We start from the raw sequence: 21,792 nt of genomic DNA on the forward strand, positions 1-21,792 counted from the left end.
GCGCAGAGGAAGTGGGGTGCCCAAGGCCACCAGGCCAGTGACTGGGCACAGACCCGAGGGCAGAGGAGGCCCCGCTCTTCCCAGTACCTCCATCCCTCTCCACGGCACTGGTGCATTTTCTTTCTGCCCCACAGGTTGACCCCGTACGAGTGGTGCAGCCCCCACCCGTGTGCCCAGGGCCAGTGCAGCCTGCTGGTGAATCAGTACTCCCTCGGCAACAGCCTCTGGTTCCCGGTCGGCGGCTTCATGCAGCAGGGCTCCACCATCGCGCCTCGCGCCTTATCTACGCGCTGTGTCAGCGGCGTCTGGTGAGATCCCGGGCAGGAGGGGCCACAGGGGACGTCCTGTAAACCCTGCTCCTGGCGGCACACCGTGGCCTGTAGGCAGGAATCAGCACCCGCCCGACGGCCTGTCTCCCTGACTTCCACGTAGGCAGCTGGGGGCTGAGCGGCATCCACCAGCTCAGAGGTGTGGGAGCCGAGGGTGAGCACCTGGCTGCCATCTCGCCCTGCGCGTCTTCCCCGGCAGGTCTGGGTGTAGAGGACGCCAGGGCAGGGAAGCAGCTGTTTTGAGGGCACAGCCTTAAAGGCCCACCCAAAGCAATGGTCACTTTCAGACATGAAAGTGACCCGAGGCTGTGTGTGGGTGGCAGAGGCATGGGCAGGCACCTGTGCCCACATCCCTGCAGGAGGAGTCCCAGCAGCTGCCCGGTCACGGCCCTGGCACCAGCCTCAGGGTCCCTCCGCACTGTCCAGCACAGCGGGCTGGGGAAATGCAGACCTGTACTCACTGGGCTGGTCAGGACCCTGGGAGCCCTGGGCAGCACTCAGCCAGCCGCTACCTGCCCAGACCCCTTCTCCTGCTGCTGCTTACCCAGGGCGGGAAGAACCTGGACCATGGTCCCCTGTGTGGCAAAGTTCTTTGAAGACTTGAGGGCTGTCCACATGAGCACTAATGGCTACTGCTAGGCCGGACAGAGGAAGTGCACTGACACCCCACCCGCCAGTGCGCAGAGCCCAGGTCCCTCCTCTCACTAGAGCCCACTCTGGGGTTTGGCCTCCAGCTTGGCCCTCACAGGTCATAGAACTTACAACCTTGGTTCTCTCTCCTTTCCAGGTCTGTATGAGACTAAGGTGGTGTTTCTGGTGTGTACACCCGTGCCTAAGGGACAAGTGGTGTTTCAGGTGTATACACCTGTGCCTAAGGGACAAGTGGTGTTTCTGATGTGAACACCTGTGCCTAAGGGACAAGTGGTGTTTCAGGTGTATACACCTGTGCCTAAGGGACAAGTGGTGTTTCTGATGTGAACACCTGTGCCTAAGGGACAAGTGGTGTTTCAGGTGTGTACACCTGTGCCTAAATGACAAGTGGTGTTTCTGATGTGAACACCCGTGCCTAAAGGACAAGTGGTGTTTCTGGTGTGAACACCCGTGCCTAAGGGACAAGGGGTGTTTCTGATGTGAACACCTGTGCCTAAGGGACAAGTGGTGTTTCTGGTGTGAACACCCGTGCCTAAGGGACAAGGGGTGTTTCTGGTGTGAACACCGTGCCTAAGGGACAAGTGGTGTTTCTGATGTGTACACCCGTGCCTAAGGGACAAGGGGTGTTTCTGGTGTGAACACCCGTGCCTAAGGGACAAGGGGTGTTTCTGATGTGAACACCTGTGCCTAAGGGACAAGTGGTGTTTCTGGTGTGAACACCGTGCCTAAGGGACAAGTGGTGTTTCTGGTGTGAACACTGTGCCTAAGGGACAAGTGGTGTTTCTGGTGTGAACACCCGTGCCTAAGGGACAAGTGGTGTTTCTGGTGTGTACACCCATGCCTAAGGGACAAGTGGTGTTTCACCCGTGCCTAAGGGACAAGTGGTGTTTCTGGTGTGAACACCCGTGCCTAAGGGACAAGTGGTGTTTCTGGTGTGTACACCCATGCCTAAGGGACAAGTGGTATTTCACCCGTGCCTAAGGGACAAGTGGGGTTTCTGGTGTGAACACCCGTGCTAAGGACAAGGGGTTTTCTGATGTGTACACCCGTGCCTAAGGGACAAGTGGTGTTTCACCCGTGCCTAAGGGACAAGTGGTGTTTCTGGTGTGAACACCCGTGCCTAAGGGACAAGTGGTGTTTCTGGTGTGAACACCCATGCCTAAGGGACAAGTGGTGTTTCTGGTGTGTACACCCGTGCCTAAGGGACAAGTGGGTTTTCACCCGTGCCTAAGGGACAAGTGTGTTTTCTGGTGTGAACACCCGTGCCTAAGGGACAAGTGGTGTTTCTGGTGTGAACACCCATGCCTAAGGGACAAGTGGTATTTCTGGTGTGTACACCCGTGCCTAAGGGACAAGTGGTGTTTCTGGTGTGAACACCCGTGCCTAAAGGACAAGTGGTGTTTCAGGTGTGTACACCTGTGCCTAAGGGACAAGTGGTGTTTCTGGTGTGAACACCCGTGCCTAAGGGACAAGTGGTATTTCTGGTGTGTACACCCGTGCCTAAGGGACAAGTGGTGTTTCTGATGTGAACACCTGTGCCTAAGGGACAAGTGGTATTTCTGATGTGTACACCCGTGCCTAAGGGACAAGTGGTGTTTCACTCGTGCCTAAGGGACCAGTGGTGTTTCTGGTGTGAACACCCGTGCCTAAGGGACCAGTGGTGTTTCTGGTGTGAACACCCATGCCTAAGGGACAAGTGGTGTTTCTGGTGTGTACACCCGTGCCTAAGGGACAAGTGGTGTTTCTGGTGTGTACACCTGTGCCCGGACAGCTGGTCATCTGCACAGTTATCAGAGTGTCTGATGCAAGGTGAAAATACAAATGGGACAGCAACCCTCCCAGCTGGGTTTTTGTCTTCCCTGATAAATGACAGATACACTGGGGTTTAACACTGAGGACAGGGTGGTTGCCATGGTCACAGAGCAGCCAGAAATCAAGTGGATCAACACACAGAACCGGGCTCCATGTCGCCTGGAGCAAGGAAGGGTCTTGGCAGGGACAGTCACTGCGCCGTGGCAGAGCCGTGGGGAGCAGCGGAAATCAGCTGCAGATCCTGGGCCCTTTCTCCTGGGGCTTCTCCCCCCGTGGGTGCTTGTTCCCATATGTGTGAGCAGGGTGCATGCTTTACACCCCCCCCCCGTGGGCTCCCTGCCCGCACCTCTCTGCAGCCCTGGAGACAGCTGCCTGGCGGCCGCTCTGCCCCAACAGCGTGGGCGGTGCCAGCCCAGGTCCGCGTTGTGCCTCTTTCTGCCTCCTGGTTATGAAATCAGGGCTCAGCCTGCTCAGCCCGCAGAGCAGAGGTCAGAAGACGGCCTGGGACCGACCTTCACCTCCCCACCCGGAGCCAGTGACAGAAAATGCACGTCACTGACAGGAACGCCAGCTTCACCATCTTCAGTAGCCCTCTCCGACCACTGACAGTCTCCACTGCCCCCTCGGGGGGGACAGGGGCATGATTTGCTTTCTCAGCGAGGTAGCAGGCTCAGACCGAACTGCCCACGCTCTCTGACCCCTTCTGCCGTGACCGCGGCATGAAGCGCCACAGAGCCCCCAGACGGAAGCAGGTGTCGCCATGGGGCCGGAGGAGCCTCCCGAGTCAACCCTGAGGTGACGTCCACACTCAGGGTTCCTTAGCTCACAGCACTGGCCAGAGTTGTTCAGCATGGGCACCTTCACCTGGGGTGACACATCACTGCCCCCCAACTTCCAGCAGGGCGAGAGCTCAGGAGCAGGAGCATGTCTCGAGTGGTGAGGGCCTAACACATACTGACCACGGGCAGGGAAGGCGCCAGTGGTTTCTGTCCATATTCAGTCTGAGGGCTGATCTCTGCATTTCTGTGTCTCACATCCATCCAGTGTTTACAGGGGACTGGTCCCACGGGCCTTTCTCCCTTGACTCACTGATCTCGGGGACAGACAGCGCCGACATCACCACCCGTCTCTGAGGCCCTCCAGCACGGTCAGAGGATGTAGGTGGCTTTCTCCCGAGGTCTCCCGGTGGGCAGGACAAAGCCACACCTGAAGTCAGATGGCCTTACCGGAATCTGGCTCAAGTATCTGGTAGTCTGGCACATGAGTGTGCCATCAGGTTGTTGGGTGTCCTGGTGCCTCTGGGGACACCCACAGGAGCCCAGGACGTCACAGCGAAGGGGACAGGAGGGCTTCCTCTCCTGCAAACCCTCCTGGAAGCTGCCAGATGCTGCGTCCTGTGCAAACCCTGCACTTGGCTGGCAGCACCTTACGGCGCAGGAGGCCGTGTTAGCTCGAGCGCCGGGCGGCAGAGCCGTGCTCACCAGCCTCAGCTGTGCTCAGAGCACCTTTGACCCGCACAGGCAAGCGCACCAGGTGTGGAGCCACAGCGCTTGTCTAAGCTGCTTCCGTGAACAGAGGGTTGTGAGGGCTTCAGCGTGTGCTGCCTGAGTTGCAAAATTACTGCAACTTTAAATGATTTTGATCTACCCCCAAAACAACCATCTATTCCGAAATAGCATAAGCATTGTCTTTTCTAATTCCAACGTCTGAGCAGTTCAAAGGTGCTTTCAACAGTCCTAAGAATTTCTGCTGTTACAATTCGTAGAACTGGTTTTAAAATATGAATTTATCAGTGTGTGGCTTGGCAAGTTACTTTGCTTCTCCGAGCCTCAGCTTCCTCATCTACAACACTGGGGTAGGAACACCTCTCTGAGCTGTACCGGCGCAGGAGGTGGCGCCCGCGGCTCCTGGCGGGTACTCAGCTCAGCGGAGGTTGGCTGCGTCGCGCAGAGACAGCCCCGCGCTGACCAGAGCCCTAGAGCTTGCACCCCAAGCTCCTTCCTAGAGTCTCCCAAACGGTCTCATGTGCATGGACACACCCCTAATGATCAACAACCCAAAATCACCTCCTTTAGAAAATAAGGAGGAACACCTGTCTTCCAGGCAGCCCTCACGAGCAGTTTATGGACATTGCACCACTTCTCGGCCCCCACTACGCCGAGAGCTGCTTCCAGGGGGGCGCTTGGTCCCTCCTGAGCTGCAGCAGGACGAGGGGTGGGGCCCGACTCCTGGGAGTGCCCACCGGTGACGACTTCCTGCTCTTTCCGGCACAGGTGGGCATTCACGCTGATCATCATCTCCTCCTACACGGCAAACCTGGCGGCCTTCCTGACGGTGCAGCGCATGGACGTGCCCATCGAGTCTGTGGACGACCTGGCTGACCAGACCACCATCGAGTACGGCACAATCCACGGAGGCTCCAGCATGACCTTCTTCCAAGTAAGGCCATTTGGCTGCTCACCAGCATCGGGAACTGGGCGGAGGGAAGTTGAGATATCTGTCCATGGGAGATAAAAACATCTCTCCTCACCCCATCATCTCATCTGGGCATCTAGTTTGGAGGTTAACCTGAGGTTCATTTTTCTCCTGATCCCAAGAACACCCCTGCCGCGAGGTGCCAAAGCACTTTGGGTTCATGTCAGCCTGTCCCACAGTGTTGTACACGGACGATCGGTGGTAGTTGAGATGATTTTAGGTACTATTTGGCAGAACTATTTTTTCATTGCAGTAGTTTCATATTTATTTTTAATGAGTATTAGAAAAATATATGCAGTGAATCTAATCTGTGCCTTTATTTATTTTACTGCACAGGATGAGGCTAATGTACCTATTTGAATGTTTTCTAAGTCAGTTCAGTTTGATAGGCCGCACGTAGACAGAGCAAGGTGAGATGAATACGCAGATGACCGAAGGGTAGGGACACTGCACTAAATGCACTGGTTTCAGGGATCCCAGACTAGAGGGGTCTCAGCTCAGAACCCCAGTGGCTTCTTCGAGGTTCCCTTGCAAGGCCAGATGGAGGGGCTGCTGCCCAGGCTGGAGATCTGGACCAGGCAGAAGCAGTTTCCGCACCTTCAGGATCCCTAGCGAGCAGATTTACCGGCTCACCAACCAAGTTCATTTGCACTTGAAACAAGGTCGAGGCCTTCAGTTTCCTGGTGGCAGGGACCCGGGGTGGCATCCTGCAAACAGCATTGGAGAGACCCCAGAATGATCACGGTCTTGTTATCATTTGATATGACTTAGGGTTGGTGTAAGAGCTGGCCCTGCTCCTGAAGATGGTGTCTCTTTAGAAGTCCCCAGTGCACCTGAGGTCACTGCCCCCGTCCTGAAAGACAGCGAAGGACACACCAGAATGTCCATTCTTCCGTCAGCACAGGGGCCTGGCGAGGGAGCCCTCTCTGGGGCAGAGGAGCTGCCGGCCACCCAGCCGCCAGCAGGGGTCACACGCCGCGGGCCCTGCTGCCCCTGCCTCGTGAAGGCGTCCCCTCCTCCATGGCACAGGGCTCTTGGGAGAGGGTGGGAAGGAAAGGGGCGTGACTATCCTGAGGGGACTGAGCAGCAGAAGGGCCAGAATTTTAAGGTCCACTTTGATCCCCTCCTTTTTTACTCCTCACCTGAGGATATTTTTCTATTTATCTTCAGACAGAGCGGAGGGAGAGAGACAGAAACATCGATGTGAGAGAGATCATCGACTGGTTGCCTCCCACAGGAGCCCGACCAGGCCAGGGGACGAACTGCAACTGAGGAAGGCGCCCTTGGCCTGAATCCGGCCCACGACCTACTGGTCCACAGGCCGGCGCTGTAAGGGAGCCACACGGCAGGGCGAGTCCCTCCCTTTTCAAACTAACATTCCCTCTCTGTCCCTAACCCCGCTCCCTCGTGCTCCTGCCCAGAACTCCCGCTACCAGACCTACCAGCGCATGTGGAACTACATGTACTCCAAGCAGCCGAGCGTGTTTGTGAAGAGCACGGAGGAGGGGATCGCCAGGGTGCTGAACTCCAACTACGCCTTCCTCCTGGAGTCCACCATGAACGAGTACTATCGGCAGCGGAACTGCAACCTCACTCAGATCGGGGGCCTGCTGGACACCAAGGGCTATGGGATTGGCATGCCAGTGGGTATGCAGGAGAGCGGCAGCCTCCTGGGGTAGCTCAGCAGGCAGAGCTGGGCGCGGACAAGCGCGTGCAGCGACCCCTGTGCTCAGAGCCAGTGTAGCAGGGCTGTGGCTGGGCATCCTCGAGAGTTTTCAAGAGAGCAGACCCACACGCCTCCACAAATCAGTGACCAGTTTTCCTTACGTGAAGGGCTAATTAATTAGTAATTAAATAATTATTAAATGGGGTCTTGAGGCCCTTGGTGAATTCTTGAGGCCTTTTCTTCCTCCTCTCCTGCCCTTCGGCCATTTCTCTGTTGATCTCTAATAGCAGGGGAAGGAGAAGGAAAAGATGGGAAAACGCAAGTGAGTTCATTTTTCTGTGGGTGTCCCTGGTGACAGTTCTATTACCAAAGAAGGCTGACATGATTAGAGGAGAAGGCTTTCAAGTCCCCTGTGGGTGTCACGACGCACCTGCTTCGAGGTAGCTTGCGTGAGGATGGGCGAAGCTCTGGTGCCAGCTTGCTGCCGGGTAGAGACGTTCGGCTTCCAGAACGTTGTCCCGACGCTGCTGGGGGCACTTGTGCTTGGGGTGGTCCTTCCTCTCCCAGAGGTGAGCGGAGCCCCTTAGCTGCTTGTCGTGACGTGGGGGATCTGACGTTTCCTAGGTGACCTGGACCCCCACACCGCTGAGAGCCACACTGCGCAGGGCTGACTCATCCGAGGCTGTCCTGCAGGAAGGAGGCCCTCAGACCCTGGGGGGTTGGCACATCATGTGTGCACACTTGCTCTTATCTCACACACCCATTCTCCAGCTAACTTGGAACTCTATAAATTATAGGCGCACCCCTGTGAAGTGTGAGGGGCATGAGCTTGAAGCCAGGCCGACCTGGGAATGCACCGGGCACGGGATGCGAGACTTCATTTAGGTTCTTCAACCTCCCCAAGTCTTAGTTACCTCATTTGTGAAACCGGGTTTCTCGTGCCCACCCTAAGATTATTGGGAGGGTAAATCAATCATCTGGTCTGCCGCTTCACCACAGTGGCTCACACATAGCTTGTTTTGGGGAACACTGGGGCTCTCCCCATCTTTTCCAGAGTTCCCTATGTTATTTGATAAAAGCAGGTAAGTTTTTAAAGACTGATCTGAAACCAAGCCAATGAACAGAGGCAATCATATGTTTCATCCTTGAACTCTTGTAAATTCTGACACAAGCAGTTCTGCAAATTGGAGGCCTCACTTGGGGGCTCACAAACCTGCACCCCCGCACTTACCACACGCCCTGTTGATGCCCGTTAATACCACAGATTGTAGGCCCATGCAGAAGTTTATTAGCTGACATTTTGCTTCAAGATCCTGTAGTGAGCCACACAATGAGCTTAAAGTGCACCTTGATGACACTCTAGCAATAAAACAAATTTAACTCAAATGTCAAATGCTTTAAAATTTTCATGGGACGAACTAATAGAGAGTTCACATAAAGCAGACTGAGTCTAGAAATGTTCACCAGTAACCAAGGAAACAGGAACAGAAATGCACTTGTTGTGTGCATGACAGGATGTATTTTCACATGTGCTGTCGTAGTTAATCTCCCCACTTTTGTGGTTGAGGTGGTTCTTTCATCCCAGTGGATAGAACTGAGACTCGGAGCTGAGGAGCTACTGGTCCAAGTCTCAGAACATGCAGAGAACCAGCTGTGCCTGGGCCGCCTCGCCAGTGGTCCTACCAGCTGGGAAGGAGAGGAAGGAAGGTGAGCTGTGGGCCAGCCTAGGTTCTCAGACCAGGCTGGACAGAGCACTGCAGTCCACTGATGTGATGGAATTTAGGTCCAGCTGAGGTTATGTCCAGAAAGACAGACGTGTGTGTCATTCTTAAGCTGGAGGTCAGGGTGCAACTGCAGAGGAAGCAAGGTGAGAAACAGAACAAGGGTGCGATGGAAAACTAGTCAAGTGGTTTGGGAGCTGAGCAGGAAATGCAGCTTAGGTGGGGTGACCCTTCCCTGGGACCCTGCTGCGCTGCGGAGGCTCAGTTGAGGACGCCTTGAAACTGCTTGAGATCCTTGCTGGGCTGGACTGCTCGCTGGTCCACCACTTAGCAGCGTCTGCTGCTCCAGTAGTGACTCTGCAGATGTGCGAAGTGGCTGCTACTCCCGAGGGCCTGTTGCTCGGCACCCACATCTGTCACACAGACACACTTGGGGCTGTGGCTCCCGGGAAGTCTCATCTAAGTGGGGAAGGTTCTGTGTGTAGAGTCAGGGGCTGTCGGAGTCCTAAGAGATATGGGAGCTGACCCAGCTCCTCGCCTGTCAGAGCGCAGCCCGTGGCCAGGGGCACGTCCCGGAGCTGCGCAGAGATGCTTGCCCGAGTCAGCCCTCGGTCACGAAGGCCCCAGCTAACCCTGTGTGCATGAAAGTGTGAGAGCACAAGTCTGCTTGTTCCAGCCTCCGCAAGCTTGCTCCTGACAGCACTGTCCACACCAGGCCTTCCCAGAGCCCAGGCAAGAGCACTGGGCAGCTCAGCTGATTCCAGCCCTCTGGGCAGTGTCTGCTCAGTGACGCCAGACCTCAGCGTGGGCTGGGCATTGAGCCTCCACAAGTCCACTGAAGCTGTTCTTGTGTTAAACCTAAGTTCTAGCATCAAAGCTCCTTGACCAACATGGTCAAGGAAAATGACAAAGACATCGCACTGAACCGAAGCCTTCTGAGTGAGGGGGAGGGCGGACAGTGACCGGCAGGTGAGCAGCAGGCGCAGGGCGGGAGGCGGGACAGTGCATTCTCCCTGCAGGTGGAGAGAGCAGCTTCCGCCACACCCTTGGGGCTCTCACGCGGGTGGGTAAACAGATGTCAGGTGTAGTGTAGAAAGAGTTTTAACTGCCTGAGAAATAATTTAAATGAAGTAGAAAGCAGACAACCGCCCACGGGAGAGGTTCGTGTTGCGCACACCCTCCGTGGCCTCCTGGAGGCGGATGGGAAGCTTTGCACCAGCTTCCTGCCTGTCGGTTACCCTGGATAAGAAGGGGGTGGCACTTGGATGGGGTGGTAGGAGCCACACTGCCTGAAAGCTGTCCCTTGGCCCACGCTGGGTCGTGGCCAGGGCCCTGCTCGTCAGGGTGGAGAGCAGGAAAGTGGACATCCTGAGTGCCTGCCCACGAAGCCCTCAGACGCAGAGGAGGCAGTGCCCCCGCAGGACTCCCCACGACCCCCAGGTTAAGCGGGCAGGCAGACTGGCCAGGGGTTTCCCGGAGAGAGTGGGTGGTCTGCGGGGGGCACTCATGCTGTGTTCTGGGCTCTCTGTGCCCACAGGCTCGGTTTTCCGGGACGAGTTTGACCTGGCCATCCTGCAGCTGCAGGAGAGCAACCGCCTGGAGATCCTGAAGCGCAAGTGGTGGGAAGGGAGCAAGTGCCCCAGGGAGGAGGACCACAGAGCCAAAGGTAAGGGCCTCGGGGCCTCCCTCCGCCCCGGGGCAGCGCGGCCTGCAGCTGCTGTGCAGGCCCCAGCGGGCACCTTCTAGGGCACACAGACAACACGCCTTGGAAGGAACCTAGGGCTGGCTGGGGCTGAGGGGCAGACCTCTCCTGGGGTCCTGGCGTAGTGTAGGTGTGCGGTGTCCACCTGGCTCACAGGTGTAGAGACAGCTTCCAGCACGGCTCCTGAGTCAGCCCCTCGTCCCCTCACGCCGCCACTCCTCCCTGGCCCAGCCCCTCGTCCCCTCACACCCCCACTCCACCCTGGCCCAGCCCCTCGTCCCCTCACACCCCCTCTCCACCCTGGCCCAGCCCCTCGTCCCCTCACGCCTCCACTCCTCCCTGGCCCAGCCCCTCGTCCTCTCACGCCCCCACTCCTCCCTGGCCCAGCCCCTCGTCCCCTCACACCTCCACTCCTCCCTGGCCCAGCCCCCTCGTCCCTCACACCCCCACTCCACCCTGGCCCAGCCCCTCGTCCCCTCACACCTCCACTCCTCCCTGGCCCAGCCCCTCGTCCCCTCACACCTCCACTCCTCCCTGGCCCAGCCCCTCGTCCCCTCACACCTCCACTCCTCCCTGGCCCAGCCCCTCGTCCCCTCACACCCCCACTCCTCCCTGGCCCAGCCCCTCGTCCCCTCACACCCCCACTCCTCCCTGGCCCAGCCCCTCGTCCCCTCACACCTCCACTCCTCCCTCAGCCCTCTGTCCCCTCACACCTCCACTCCTCCCTGGCCCAGCCCCTCGTCCCCTCCACCTCCACTCCTCCCTGGCCCAGCCCCTCGTCCCCTCACACCTCCACTCCTCCCTCAGCCCCTCGTCCCCTCACACCTCCACTCCTCCCTCAGCCCCTCGTCCCCTCACACCTCCACTCCTCCCTCAGCCCCTCGTCCCCTCACACCCCCACTCCACCCTGGCCCAGCCCCTCGTCCCCTCACACCTCCACTCCTCCCTGGCCCAGCCCCTCATCCCCTCACACCTCCACTCCTCCCTGGCCCAGCCGGTCCCCTCGTAGCTGCTCGGGTAACAGCCTGTTCCCCCTTCTCGCCCCTCCACGGCGTGTTCTGCACCAATAGCCAGTGATCCTTCTCACGATGTGAACGAGAGCGCAGCAGGAGTCTGCACAGACCTGCCCCTGGTGTCCCGTGTCGCTCAGAGTCAAGTCCAAGCTTTCTGTAGCCTCAAGCCCTAACCTGATCTGCTTCTCCCAAAACGCTCCGCTTTTCCTTCTGTTCCCCCAAGCCTCCGGGTGGCTGCCCCCTCAGTCTGTGCCCTGTCTCCTCCTGTCCTCCCCAGGAAGCTCCCTCACAGACCTCCCCACCTCACCCCTCTGCCCGCACCTGTGCCCTGCATCATTTTCCTTCCCGGCTTTGTCACTATCTGACACTGTATTTTCCATCCAGTTATTTGTTTGTTCCCACATCCTCTGGCGGGGTGTCAGGTTCAAGGGGCAGAGTTCGTCTTTTCACAGGGCTGCCGTAGGGCCTGGCACTCAGATACTTTATTGAATGCATGAACGAGTATTAACTCAGGCTGAACAGAGAGCAGATGCTGACTGACGTGTAGTTAAGGGTCCCTGAGCCCCCAGGATTTTCTTTAGGGGGACACGTATCCTGCTTTGCTCAGAACAGTCCCAGATCACACCTGTTACAGATCCCTTATCCCTGTCAGTTATTTTAGAACCGCCCTCCTTCTCAGAATGTCCTCGTTTGCTCCAGAAAGCATGTAGCTCGCCCTAGTCTACTACAGTCTTGCCAAAACACGCAGCTGTACCCTGCATCACAGGACGGCAGCAGAGGAGTCGTGAATAAGAACACTGAGTGCCAACAAGGACTTGGTGTTTCTACATGTCCCTGTGGCTCTCTGTCCTGCAGGAGAGGCCTGGAGCTGTGCCCTGTGGGCAGTGCTCCCCCTCCCCACGGGTGAGGCCTGGAGCTGTGCCCTGTGGGCAGTGCTCCCCTTCCCCACAGGTGAGGCCTGGAGCTGTGCCCTGTGGGCAGTGCTCCCCTTCCCCACGGGTGAGGCCTGGAGCTGTGCCCTGTGGGCAGTGCTCCCCTTCCCCACGGGTGAGGCCTGGAGCTGTGCCCTGTGGGCAGCGCTCCCTTCCCCACGGGTGAGGCTGGGGGTGCGCCCTGTGGGCAGTGCTCCCCTTCCCCACGGGTGAGGCCTGGGGGTGTGCCCTGTGGGCAGTGCTCCCCTTCCCCACGGGTGAGGCCTGGGGGTGCTCCCTGTGGGCAGTGCTCCCCTTCCCCACGGGTGAGGCCTGGGGGTGCGCCCTGTGGGCAGTGCTCCCCCTCCCCACGGGTGAGGCCTGGGGGTGTGCCCTGTGGGCAGTGCTGCCCCCTCCCCACGGGTGAGGCCTGGGGGTGTGCCCTGTGGGCAGTGCTCCCCTTCCCCACGGGTGAGGCCTGGAGCTGTGCCCTGTGGGCAGTGCTCCCCTTCCCCACGGGTGAGGCCTGGAGCTGTGCCCTGTGGGCAGTACTCCCCTTCCCCACGGGTGAGGCCTGGAGCTGTGCCCTGTGGGCAGTGCTCCCCTTCCCCACGGGTGAGGCCTGGAGCTGTGCCCTGTGGGCAGTGCTGCCCCCTCCCCACGGGTGAGGCCTGGAGCTGCGCCCTGTGGGCAGTGCTCCCCCTCCCCACGGGTGAGGCCTGGGGGTGTGCCCTGTGGGCAGTGCTGCCCCCTCCCCACGGGTGAGGCCTGGGGGTGCTCCCTGTGGGCAGTGCTCCCCTTCCCCACGGGTGAGGCCTGGAGCTGTGCCCTGTGGGCAGTGCTCCCCTTCCCCACGGGTGAGGCCTGGGGGTGTGCCCTGTGGGCAGTGCTCCCCTTCCCCACGGGTGAGGCCTGGAGCTGTGCCCTGTGGGCAGTGCTCCCCTTCCCCACGGGTGAGGCCTGGAGGTGCGCCCTGTGGGCAGTGCTCCCCTTCCCCACGGGTGAGGCCTGGGGGTGTGCCCTGTGGGCAGTGCTCCCTTCCCCACGGGTGAGGCCTGGGGGTGCGCCCTGTGGGCAGTGCTCCCTTCCCCATGGGTGAGGCCTGGGGGTGCGCCCTGTGGGCAGTGCTCCCCCTCCCCACGGGTGAGGCCTGGGGGTGTGCCCTGTGGGCAGTGCTGCCCCCTCCCCACGGGTGAGGCCTGGGGGTGCTCCCTGTGGGCAGTGCTCCCCTTCCCCACGGGTGAGGCCTGGAGCTGTGCCCTGTGGGCAGTGCTCCCCTTCCCCACGGGTGAGGCCTGGAGCTGTGCCCTGTGGGCAGTGCTCCCCTTCCCCACGGGTGAGGCCTGGAGCTGTGCCCTGTGGGCAGTGCTCCCCTTCCCCACGGGTGAGGCCTGGAGCTGTGCCCTGTGGGCAGTGCTGCCCCCTCCCCACGGGTGAGGCCTGGAGCTGCGCCCTGTGGGCAGTGCTGCCCCCTCCCCACGGGTGAGGCCTGGGGGTGCGCCCTGTGGGCAGTGCTGCCCCCTCCCCACGGGAGCCTGGGAGGCCACACACTTCCTGGCTGTCCACCCCCAAGGTCATGTGTGGAGGGCACACCTGTTCATTCAGAGAGGAATGAAATGGGCGAGGTGCAGACAAAGGTGTCAGGAACCGTCCGTGGATTGGACAGAACTCACCTGGTGTCGGAGACACCCAGAACCGAGTGACGGGGGTGCTGCAGGCAGCGAGCACCTGAGGACAGACATGGCGCAGAGATGCTGGTGGGCAGGGCAGTGCCGGAGATGCCGGCTTGCAGGTGGAGCTGAGAAAGCTCCCGGGAGAGAGGCAGGCTGCCTGTAGGTGTATTTGTACTGGGAAAGGTGTGGGCAGGTGTGGACAGGTGTGGACAGGTGCGGGCCGGTGTGGGCCGGTGTGGGCTGGTGTGGGCCGGTGTGGGCTGGTGTGGGCCGGTGTGGGCAGGTGTGAGCAGGTGTGGACAGGTGCGGGCCGGTGTGGGCAGGTGTGAGCAGGTGTGGACAGGTGCGGGCCGGTGTGGGCAGGTGTGGGCCGGTGTGGGCAGGTGTGAGCAGGTGTGGACAGGTGCGGGCCGGTGTGGGCAGGTGTGAGCAGGTGTGGACAGGTGCGGGCCGGTGTGGGCAGGTGTGGGCCGGTGTGGGCCGGTGTGGGCTGGTGTGAGCAGGTGTGGACAGGTGCGGGCCGGTGTGGGCAGGTGTGAGCAGGTGTGGACAGGTGCGGGCCGGTGTGGGCAGGTGTGAGCAGGTGTGGACAGGTGCGGGCCGGTGTGGGCAGGTGTGAGCAGGTGTGAACAGGTGCGGGCCGGTGTGGGCAGGTGTGGGCAGGTGTGAGCAGGTGTGGGCCAGTGTGGGCCAGTGTGGGCAGGTGTGGGCAGGTGTGGACCGGTGTGGGCCGGTGTGGGCCGTTGTGGGCCGGTGTGGGCAGGTGTGGGCAGGTGTGAGCAGGTGTGGACAGGTGTGGGCAGGTGTGGGCCGGTGTGGGCCGTTGTGGGCCGGTGTGGGCAGGTGTGGGCAGGTGTGAGCAGGTGTGGACAGGTGTGGGCAGGTGTGGGCCAGTGTGGGCAGGTGTGGACCGTTGTGGGCCGGTGTGGGCAGGTGTGGGCAGGTGTGAGCAGGTGTGGGCAGGTGTGGGCCAGTGTGGGCAGGTGTGGGCAGGTGTGAGCAGGTGTGGACAGGTGTGGGCAGGTGTGGGCCAGTGTGGGCAGGTGTGGGCCGTTGTGGGCAGGTGTGGGCAGGTGTGAGCAGGTGTGGACAGGTGTGGGCAGGTGTGGGCCAGTGTGGGCAGGTGTGGACCGTTGTGGGCCGGTGTGGGCAGGTGTGGACAGGTGTGGACAGGTGTGGGCCGGTGTGGGCAGGTGTGGACAGGTGTGGACAGGTGTGGGCAGGTGTGGGCTGGTGTGAGCAGGTGTGGACAGGTGCGGGCCGGTGTGGGCAGGTGTGAGCAGGTGTGGACAGGTGCGGGCCGGTGTGGGCAGGTGTGAGCAGGTGTGGACAGGTGTGGGCAGGTGTGGGCTGGTGTGAGCAGGTGTGGACAGGTGTGGGCCGGTGTGGGCAGGTGTGAGCAGGTGTGGACAGGTGTGGGCAGGTGTGGGCCAGTGTGGGCAGGTGTGGGCAGGTGTGGACAGGTGTGGGCCGGTGTGGGCCGTTGTGGGCCGGTGTGGGCAGCCCAATCTCCTCCGCCACCTGTTCCCAGTAAAAAGACACATGAATGAAAACTTTCTAAATCTGACCAGGCCTAGAATAGTCGAACTAAAGTGAGATTGTTGGTCAGTCAGCCTGCTTAAAAGTTGCTCTGTGGTAACAGTGGACTTGAGAGTCGTGGGAAAGAGGGCCACTTACAAGGAGCTGAGGAAGGAACGACATTCACCGTGGACCTAGAGCCACCTGAAACGGGGGGGGGGGGGGCTGGGCCCGAGCAGAGACTGGGTCCTTGCTCTGACCGGTCAGCGAAGCAGAGGAAGGTCTGGTACCTGTCTCCCTGGGAGCCTCGGTCCCTCCCTCACCCAGCTCCCCGCAGGGTCAGGTGCCTTGTTTGGACTGGGCACTCAGCGGCGCGTTGTGTTTCTTGGTCTCCTCACCTGGGTGGTGGCACCGAGCCTCCCGACAGAGCCTTGCACACAGTAGATGTTCAATAAATGTCTGTGGGATGTGTGCTTATACTGACCAGGAGCGAACGAAAGCAACCAGTTACTGTCTTCTCCTGGCCACACTGGTGACTCCCGAAACTGCTTGTAATTACTTTCCTCAGTAGCCTTTATGCTCAAGAGTTTTCTGCAGTCCAGCTGTGCCTGCCTCTGCAAAGCTGACTGAGCGCAGGCGGCAGGGAGACTGCCGCGGAACGGGGCGTCCGAGCCTGCTGGCCTCTGCCGGGCGCGCCGGTGACCCCGCGGCCCCGCTCTGCTCCCCTCACCCGAGTGCAATGCCCAGCTCCCCCGCCTGTGACGGACCTGACCCCATCCCATCCTGCTGCTGGCCCCTGCCTCACCGTGAGTTACTCCCGGTTCCCCTTCCACGCCGGAGCCCTGGACCGACCACGGGTCCTTCCCTGCTGGGCGCTCGCTCACCTCTGGGGGTTTGTTGCGCGGACTTCCAGCCCACGCAGAAGCCGTGGTGGGGGTGAAACTGGCCGCTGGGGATGAGGACATGGCACGGGCACCTTCGAGCTTTCCCTGATTCTCCTACCCAACCCCAGGCATGCAGCCCTGCAGCGCGTCCCTCCTGTGTGCCCGTCTGTCCTGCTGACAGCCAGAGGACACTTCTCTTCCCGCAGGCAGGGTTTCTGGTTAATCCTCACCTGAGGACATTTCCGCTGATTGTTGGGCCGAGTGGAAAGGAGAGAGGGAGAGAGAAAGAAACATAGATGTGAGAGACACATGGATGACTTGCCTCCTGCATGACCCCATTCAGGGCTGGGGACCGAACCTGCAGCTCAGTGTGTGCCCTTGACCAGAATTGAACCTGCGACCCTTTAGTCTGAGAGCCGACACGCTAACCGTTGAGCCACACCGCCAGGGCCAGAGGCAGTTTTGACAGGATTCCAGATCAGGGCAGAGTCCAGTGGACTCCAGTCCGTAGTGTCACCTACACTACCAAAGGTCCCTCTGTGGGAGAAGAGGTAAGAACAATGACGCTGTCCCCAGGGCTGTCACAAAGAGAAGGAGTCCAATCACGTCAGCCCCGAGGGACGGGCACCGAGTGGTTCCGACGTCACGGCACGCGCACGGCAGAGGGCTCAGCACCTGGAGGCTGCCTGTCCGCCCCTGGAGCTACACCGCTCTTCCAAATCAGCACTTCGGACATGCTCCTGTCTCTGAGGACATCTGTCTCTCGTGGACTACGAGAGACTGGGGTCAGGGATGGTCTCTTACTTATTTTTGTATCCCAGGGACCAGTGACAGATATCATCTGTCATCAGAATGGGAAGAAAAGATGAACAACAATGAATGAATGAGCCAGCTTCCCTAGACCTCCACCCGGGCACATTGCCGCCCACCGATGTCTGTTTCCTCCCAAACGAGAGCACTGACGTCCCAGGTGCTGGCAGTGACAGTGTCTGCACGGTCCCCTCGCACCCGGCAGACCCTGCCAATGCTGCTGTCAGGCCCCGGGCTGCGTGCTGAGACCGCGAGAGGGACGCTGTGCCCCCCAGGAGGGTCAGAACCTCGAGAGGGACGCTGTGCCCCCCACCAAGAGGGTCAGAACCTCGAGAGGGACACTGTGCCCCCCAAGAGGGTCAGAACCTCAAGAGGGACGCTGTGCTCCCCCAGGAGGGTCAGAACCTCGAGAGGGACATTGTGCCCCCCCAAGAGGGTCAGAACCTCGAGAGGGACGCTGTGCCCCCCAAGAGGGTCAGAACCTCAAGAGGGACGCTGTGCCCCCCAGGAGGGTCAGAACCTCGAGAGGGACCCTGTGCCCCCCCAGGTGGATCAGAACCTCGAGAGGGACGCTGTGCCCCCCCTCCAAGAGGGTCAGAACCTCGAGAGGGACACCGTGACCCCCCAAGAGGGTCAGAACCTCGAGAGAGGCACAGAGGTCCCTGTGAGGGTGGCCCTGTGGGGCTGCAGAGGTGCTGTGAAACCCAGAGGAAGAAGTGGTTCCTTCCGAGCCAAGGTCAGGGAATGCCTTGCAGACCCTTCGGCCTGGACCTTGAGCCTCCATTGAGTCAGGGTTTCAGGAGTGGGGGCAGCATGTTCACACTCAGAAATTGCTTCAGGCAAGTAGGATCAGGTTGGAGACATGAGGGCATCGCAAACTGGGCGAAGGGATTTGGACTCGAACCAGTGTGTCCCAGACTGTCCTGTGGCGAGAACTCACAGCGGAGGAAGCTGAGTGTGCACACTGAGGTCTGGGGACACCGTCCAAAGCAGCCCCGAAGCTGAGAATTTCCTGAAAGGCTCTGCTTTGTCCTGCAGTAGGTATGACCTTTGCATCTGACAATGTCATAGGATGTTTATTTAATGTAAAAGTGTTTTCCCACCTAAACTTGCAGTAAATCAGCATTCCTGGAAGGTGGCCCGTGAATGTTCCACGGCCTTACTTGTGTCTCGACATTGATGCCACGCCAGACCGGGTTCGAGGGTGTTGGCGGCAGCCCCCGGGTCTGGGTGAGACGTGCATGATGGAAGCAGGTGGTGGGGTGAGCTCGAGCTGTCAGTAGCACGCATGGTCCCGGGCACAGCCGTTGCCTCGGGAAGAACAGTCACACGGGCTTTCCGTTCAAAGAAGCTCTTACAACTCACAGCAGAAGACAATGTTCGTAGAAGCTGTGGCGCTTGATCCCTTGGGAACGCACTCTGGAGTCCAGAAAGCTGGTACCTGGAGGGAGCTTGGCACGAAGTCGACGCTGGACGTTAGAGAGTGAGAAAGGAGGAACAGCCAGGCCACCTCATCTGCAAACTAGACACGAGTAGGATCCCGCCGGGGACTTCTGAGCAGGACAGGACGGATTTGAATGTGGCAGGTCCCTGGGAAGGAGCCTTGTGTGCTCCTGGGAGGCAGAGAGCGGCAGAGATAACTCCTGGATTAGTTGGGGATTCAAAGAGATAAAAAGATTTTCGCTGCTGTTCGAGCAGGCCTCAGAAATATGTTGTGCCACAGTGAGCTGAGGGCATGAGAGATGGCACAGGGGCCTCTGGCGGAGGGGCCGTGACAGCCTGTGTTCCTGGCCCCGGACACGAATATCAGGCTCCACGTGGCACCCAGCCTTGGGCCCGGGCCGAACCCACCGCCACGCCGTCACACGGTCCGTCCCCAGTCCTCGGCCTGAGAAGCATCCCGGGGGAGGCAGACCTGAGAAAGCACTGCCTTTAGCTGAATCTAAAACTGAAATGACCGAGAAGTCTGTACATTTGGGCAATCAAATGGAAATGGGAATTTGAGGTAGAAATTAGGTACATTTATAGAAAAATTATCATTTTTGTAGAGTGATGTAGAAAGACGGCAGCCAAGGTGAGGACGGTTGGGGAAGGGACACAGATGTCAGTTTCCGGGAAGAAAAGAGGAGCGAGCAGGATGCTCTCTCCCCTCCTCGCTTGGGGACGAGATGTTCTCTGGCAGAGAAGAGAACGGAGCAGATGAAGAGGGAGATAGACAGTGGACGTCACCCTGCCCGGCCCCAGTGATTCAGGAGATGCCAGGGCTCTATCATTGGCCACCAGCAACTTGCTCTCTGCACTTGCTCTCGGAACAGGAGGGTGAGAGGAGTCAATAAGCAGTGACGTCCAGAGAGCTGCCTGGGAGTGTTGTCATCTCACCGGCGGCAGGACTTCCGCTCCCACCCCAGCCGCAGCAGCTGGTGCCTGCTTAGTGCAGTGGCCTCGTTTCTGCCACGGCCGAGGGCCAAACAGACATCACTGGGAGGCTGTGGTCCCCACGACCCCCAAGACAAGGAGAAGCACAGCCTAGAATGAGACGCACCACCGCTTGGTCAAATTAGCATCAGACTTAGGGCATGCAACTCGCTGCTGCAGACACCCCTCTGTGCCCGAGGAATTGGACAGGCACGACCCAGGACACCCTCCAAGGTCACCAGACACCCCTCTGTGCCCGAGGAATTGGACGGGCACAACCCAGGATCCCCTCCAGGGTCACCAGACACCCCTCTGTGCCCGAGGAATTGGACGGGCACGACCCAGGATCCCCTCCAGGGTCACCAGGAAAAACTCTCTTTGTGTGGCTCACTCAGAATGAACAAAGAGAAGTTGTGGTAAAATGCTCTCTACAGTAGCTCCCAGGTGATGGTTCTCGTCATGATTTGAAACAACTTCCACGTGTGCCCAGAGGAATGTGAACACAGACTGGGCCGCGAGAGGGAGACAAAGGGAACCCCGCAAGGGTCCTGGAAGGAGGTGCCTGCTTTTCTCTTTCTCTCTTTTTTTTGGTACGCGCCCTTAGCGGGAACCGAACCCGGGCCTCTCTGGTCCGCAGGCCGACGCTCCAGCCGCTGAGCCACGCCGGCCAGGGCGGGACGGAGGTGCCTGCTTTTCATCAGAAAGCAGCAGACAGTGTGTGGTGCCTGACGCCGTCCCCTCCCTCTCGGCATCCTGTTGGAATGAGAGGAATTTGAAAGGATGGACCAGGTGCCACCCCACTTCTAATCCAATATTACAGCTCAAGAGCCACGGCTGGCCCGAGACAGCTCTCAGGCCGCCGCCCGTCAGCCCTGCGCCTTCTCGCCGGTGCTGCCGCTCTGGCGGAGCTGCACAGTGGCCCCCGCCTCACCTCTGCGGGCCCCGCCCCGTCCACCGCCCCGGCACTCACCCCCACGCACAGCAAACAAACGAACCGGCAGATCGTGTGCAAGACTGAGAAATACAGAAAAGAAGCAGGCTTCCTTCCAGGCTGTTTCATTTTCTTTTGCCTTTTCTTCTCCAAAACACTTATTTTATTTATTTTCTCACTCAACTCGTATAAAAAGATATATCGCTAGCCACTCCCAGATGCCAGCATCCCAATTCAAGGGGCTCGGATTGCTGAAGTCTTGCAGAACAATTGCTAGACAAAAAGAGAGTAGGTGAATTCCAAGGAAATTAAATACCTTTATCTTGAAAAACACAAGCTCACAATCAAGCTTCAAAGGCACATAAATACAGCACCAGGCTGTGAAAACCAGGCTCCCTTTCAAGGAGGAAAAGAGGTCAGCAACGCTGCCTCACAACGTCCTGCAGGAGCAGGGTGTTACTGCGGCACCGTCTGGCAGGAAAGTGTAGGACGCAGGAGCCAGAGCGGGGCCAGCGACGGTGGGAGGGGAATTCTGGGGATGCTTCCCTCTGTCTTCTCAGGAAGCGCGGCCTGATGGCCCAGGTTTGCTGGTTCCTCTGGACAGAGCTGAGATGGAGACCCGAGGCGTGAGCGTAGGTGGCGTCTGAGAGAGACAGCTGCAGAGGAAGCGTCTCCCTAATCAAGTCGAGCCCATTGCCAAGAGACAGGAAATCTCAGGGTGGGGGGCAGAGAGCATCACCGGGGGGAGAGCCAAAGGTACAGTGTGTGAGCACCAGAGGTCAGCAGTGATGAAGACTGCAGCCCGACTTTGTCTGGAGACTGAGCCAATAAAGATCAGTCAATAAACCATTAAGTCAAACATTTGATGTCATGTTCTCAAGGAGAGAAGGGGATTCTGGATTTTATCACTGGAACTAAAGGCCCATACATAGGACCCTCTTCCCCGGTCACTAGTGGGTGGGGTGTCCCAGGAATGAACTCGGTCACCAGGGTGCCAGATCAAGAGCTGCAGTGATGCCCCTATAAACGAGGGACCCCAGCTTTGAGCGAGGCGGTGCGGGCCGAGGTCAGGGCTCGGCCGTGGCTTCGGTTGGAATCCGGCAGCTCCCCTCGTCAGAGGTGAGGCCCGGGCACGTTGCTGGACCCCAGGACAGGGATTCCCTTGCCAGAGAAATGGCAGTAAGAGCGGCCTGCCCTGGCCGGCGCGGCTCAGGTGGTTGGGCGCCATCCCGCAAACCGAAAGGCTGCCGGTTCGATGCCCAGTCAGGGCACCAGCCCAGG

At 59.4% G+C, this 21,792-nt stretch overlaps 1 protein-coding gene across 1 annotated transcript in view; it reads left to right on the forward strand.

Annotated features, from left to right (window-relative positions):
* GRIK4 (glutamate ionotropic receptor kainate type subunit 4) overlaps positions 1-21,792 on the forward strand; it is a 331,785-nt gene that overhangs the window by 294,720 nt on the left and 15,273 nt on the right. Inside the window, exons 14-17 of the mRNA XM_036276444.1 lie at positions 135-308; positions 5,066-5,231; positions 6,689-6,914; positions 10,192-10,320. Coding sequence (XP_036132337.1) covers positions 135-308; positions 5,066-5,231; positions 6,689-6,914; positions 10,192-10,320 — 695 coding nt within the window. The remainder of the gene's footprint in view (positions 1-134; positions 309-5,065; positions 5,232-6,688; positions 6,915-10,191; positions 10,321-21,792) is intronic.

Source organism: Molossus molossus, unplaced genomic scaffold (genome assembly GCF_014108415.1).
Source record: "Molossus molossus isolate mMolMol1 unplaced genomic scaffold, mMolMol1.p scaffold_m16_p_22, whole genome shotgun sequence".
Taxonomy (NCBI): Eukaryota; Metazoa; Chordata; class Mammalia; order Chiroptera; family Molossidae; genus Molossus; species Molossus molossus.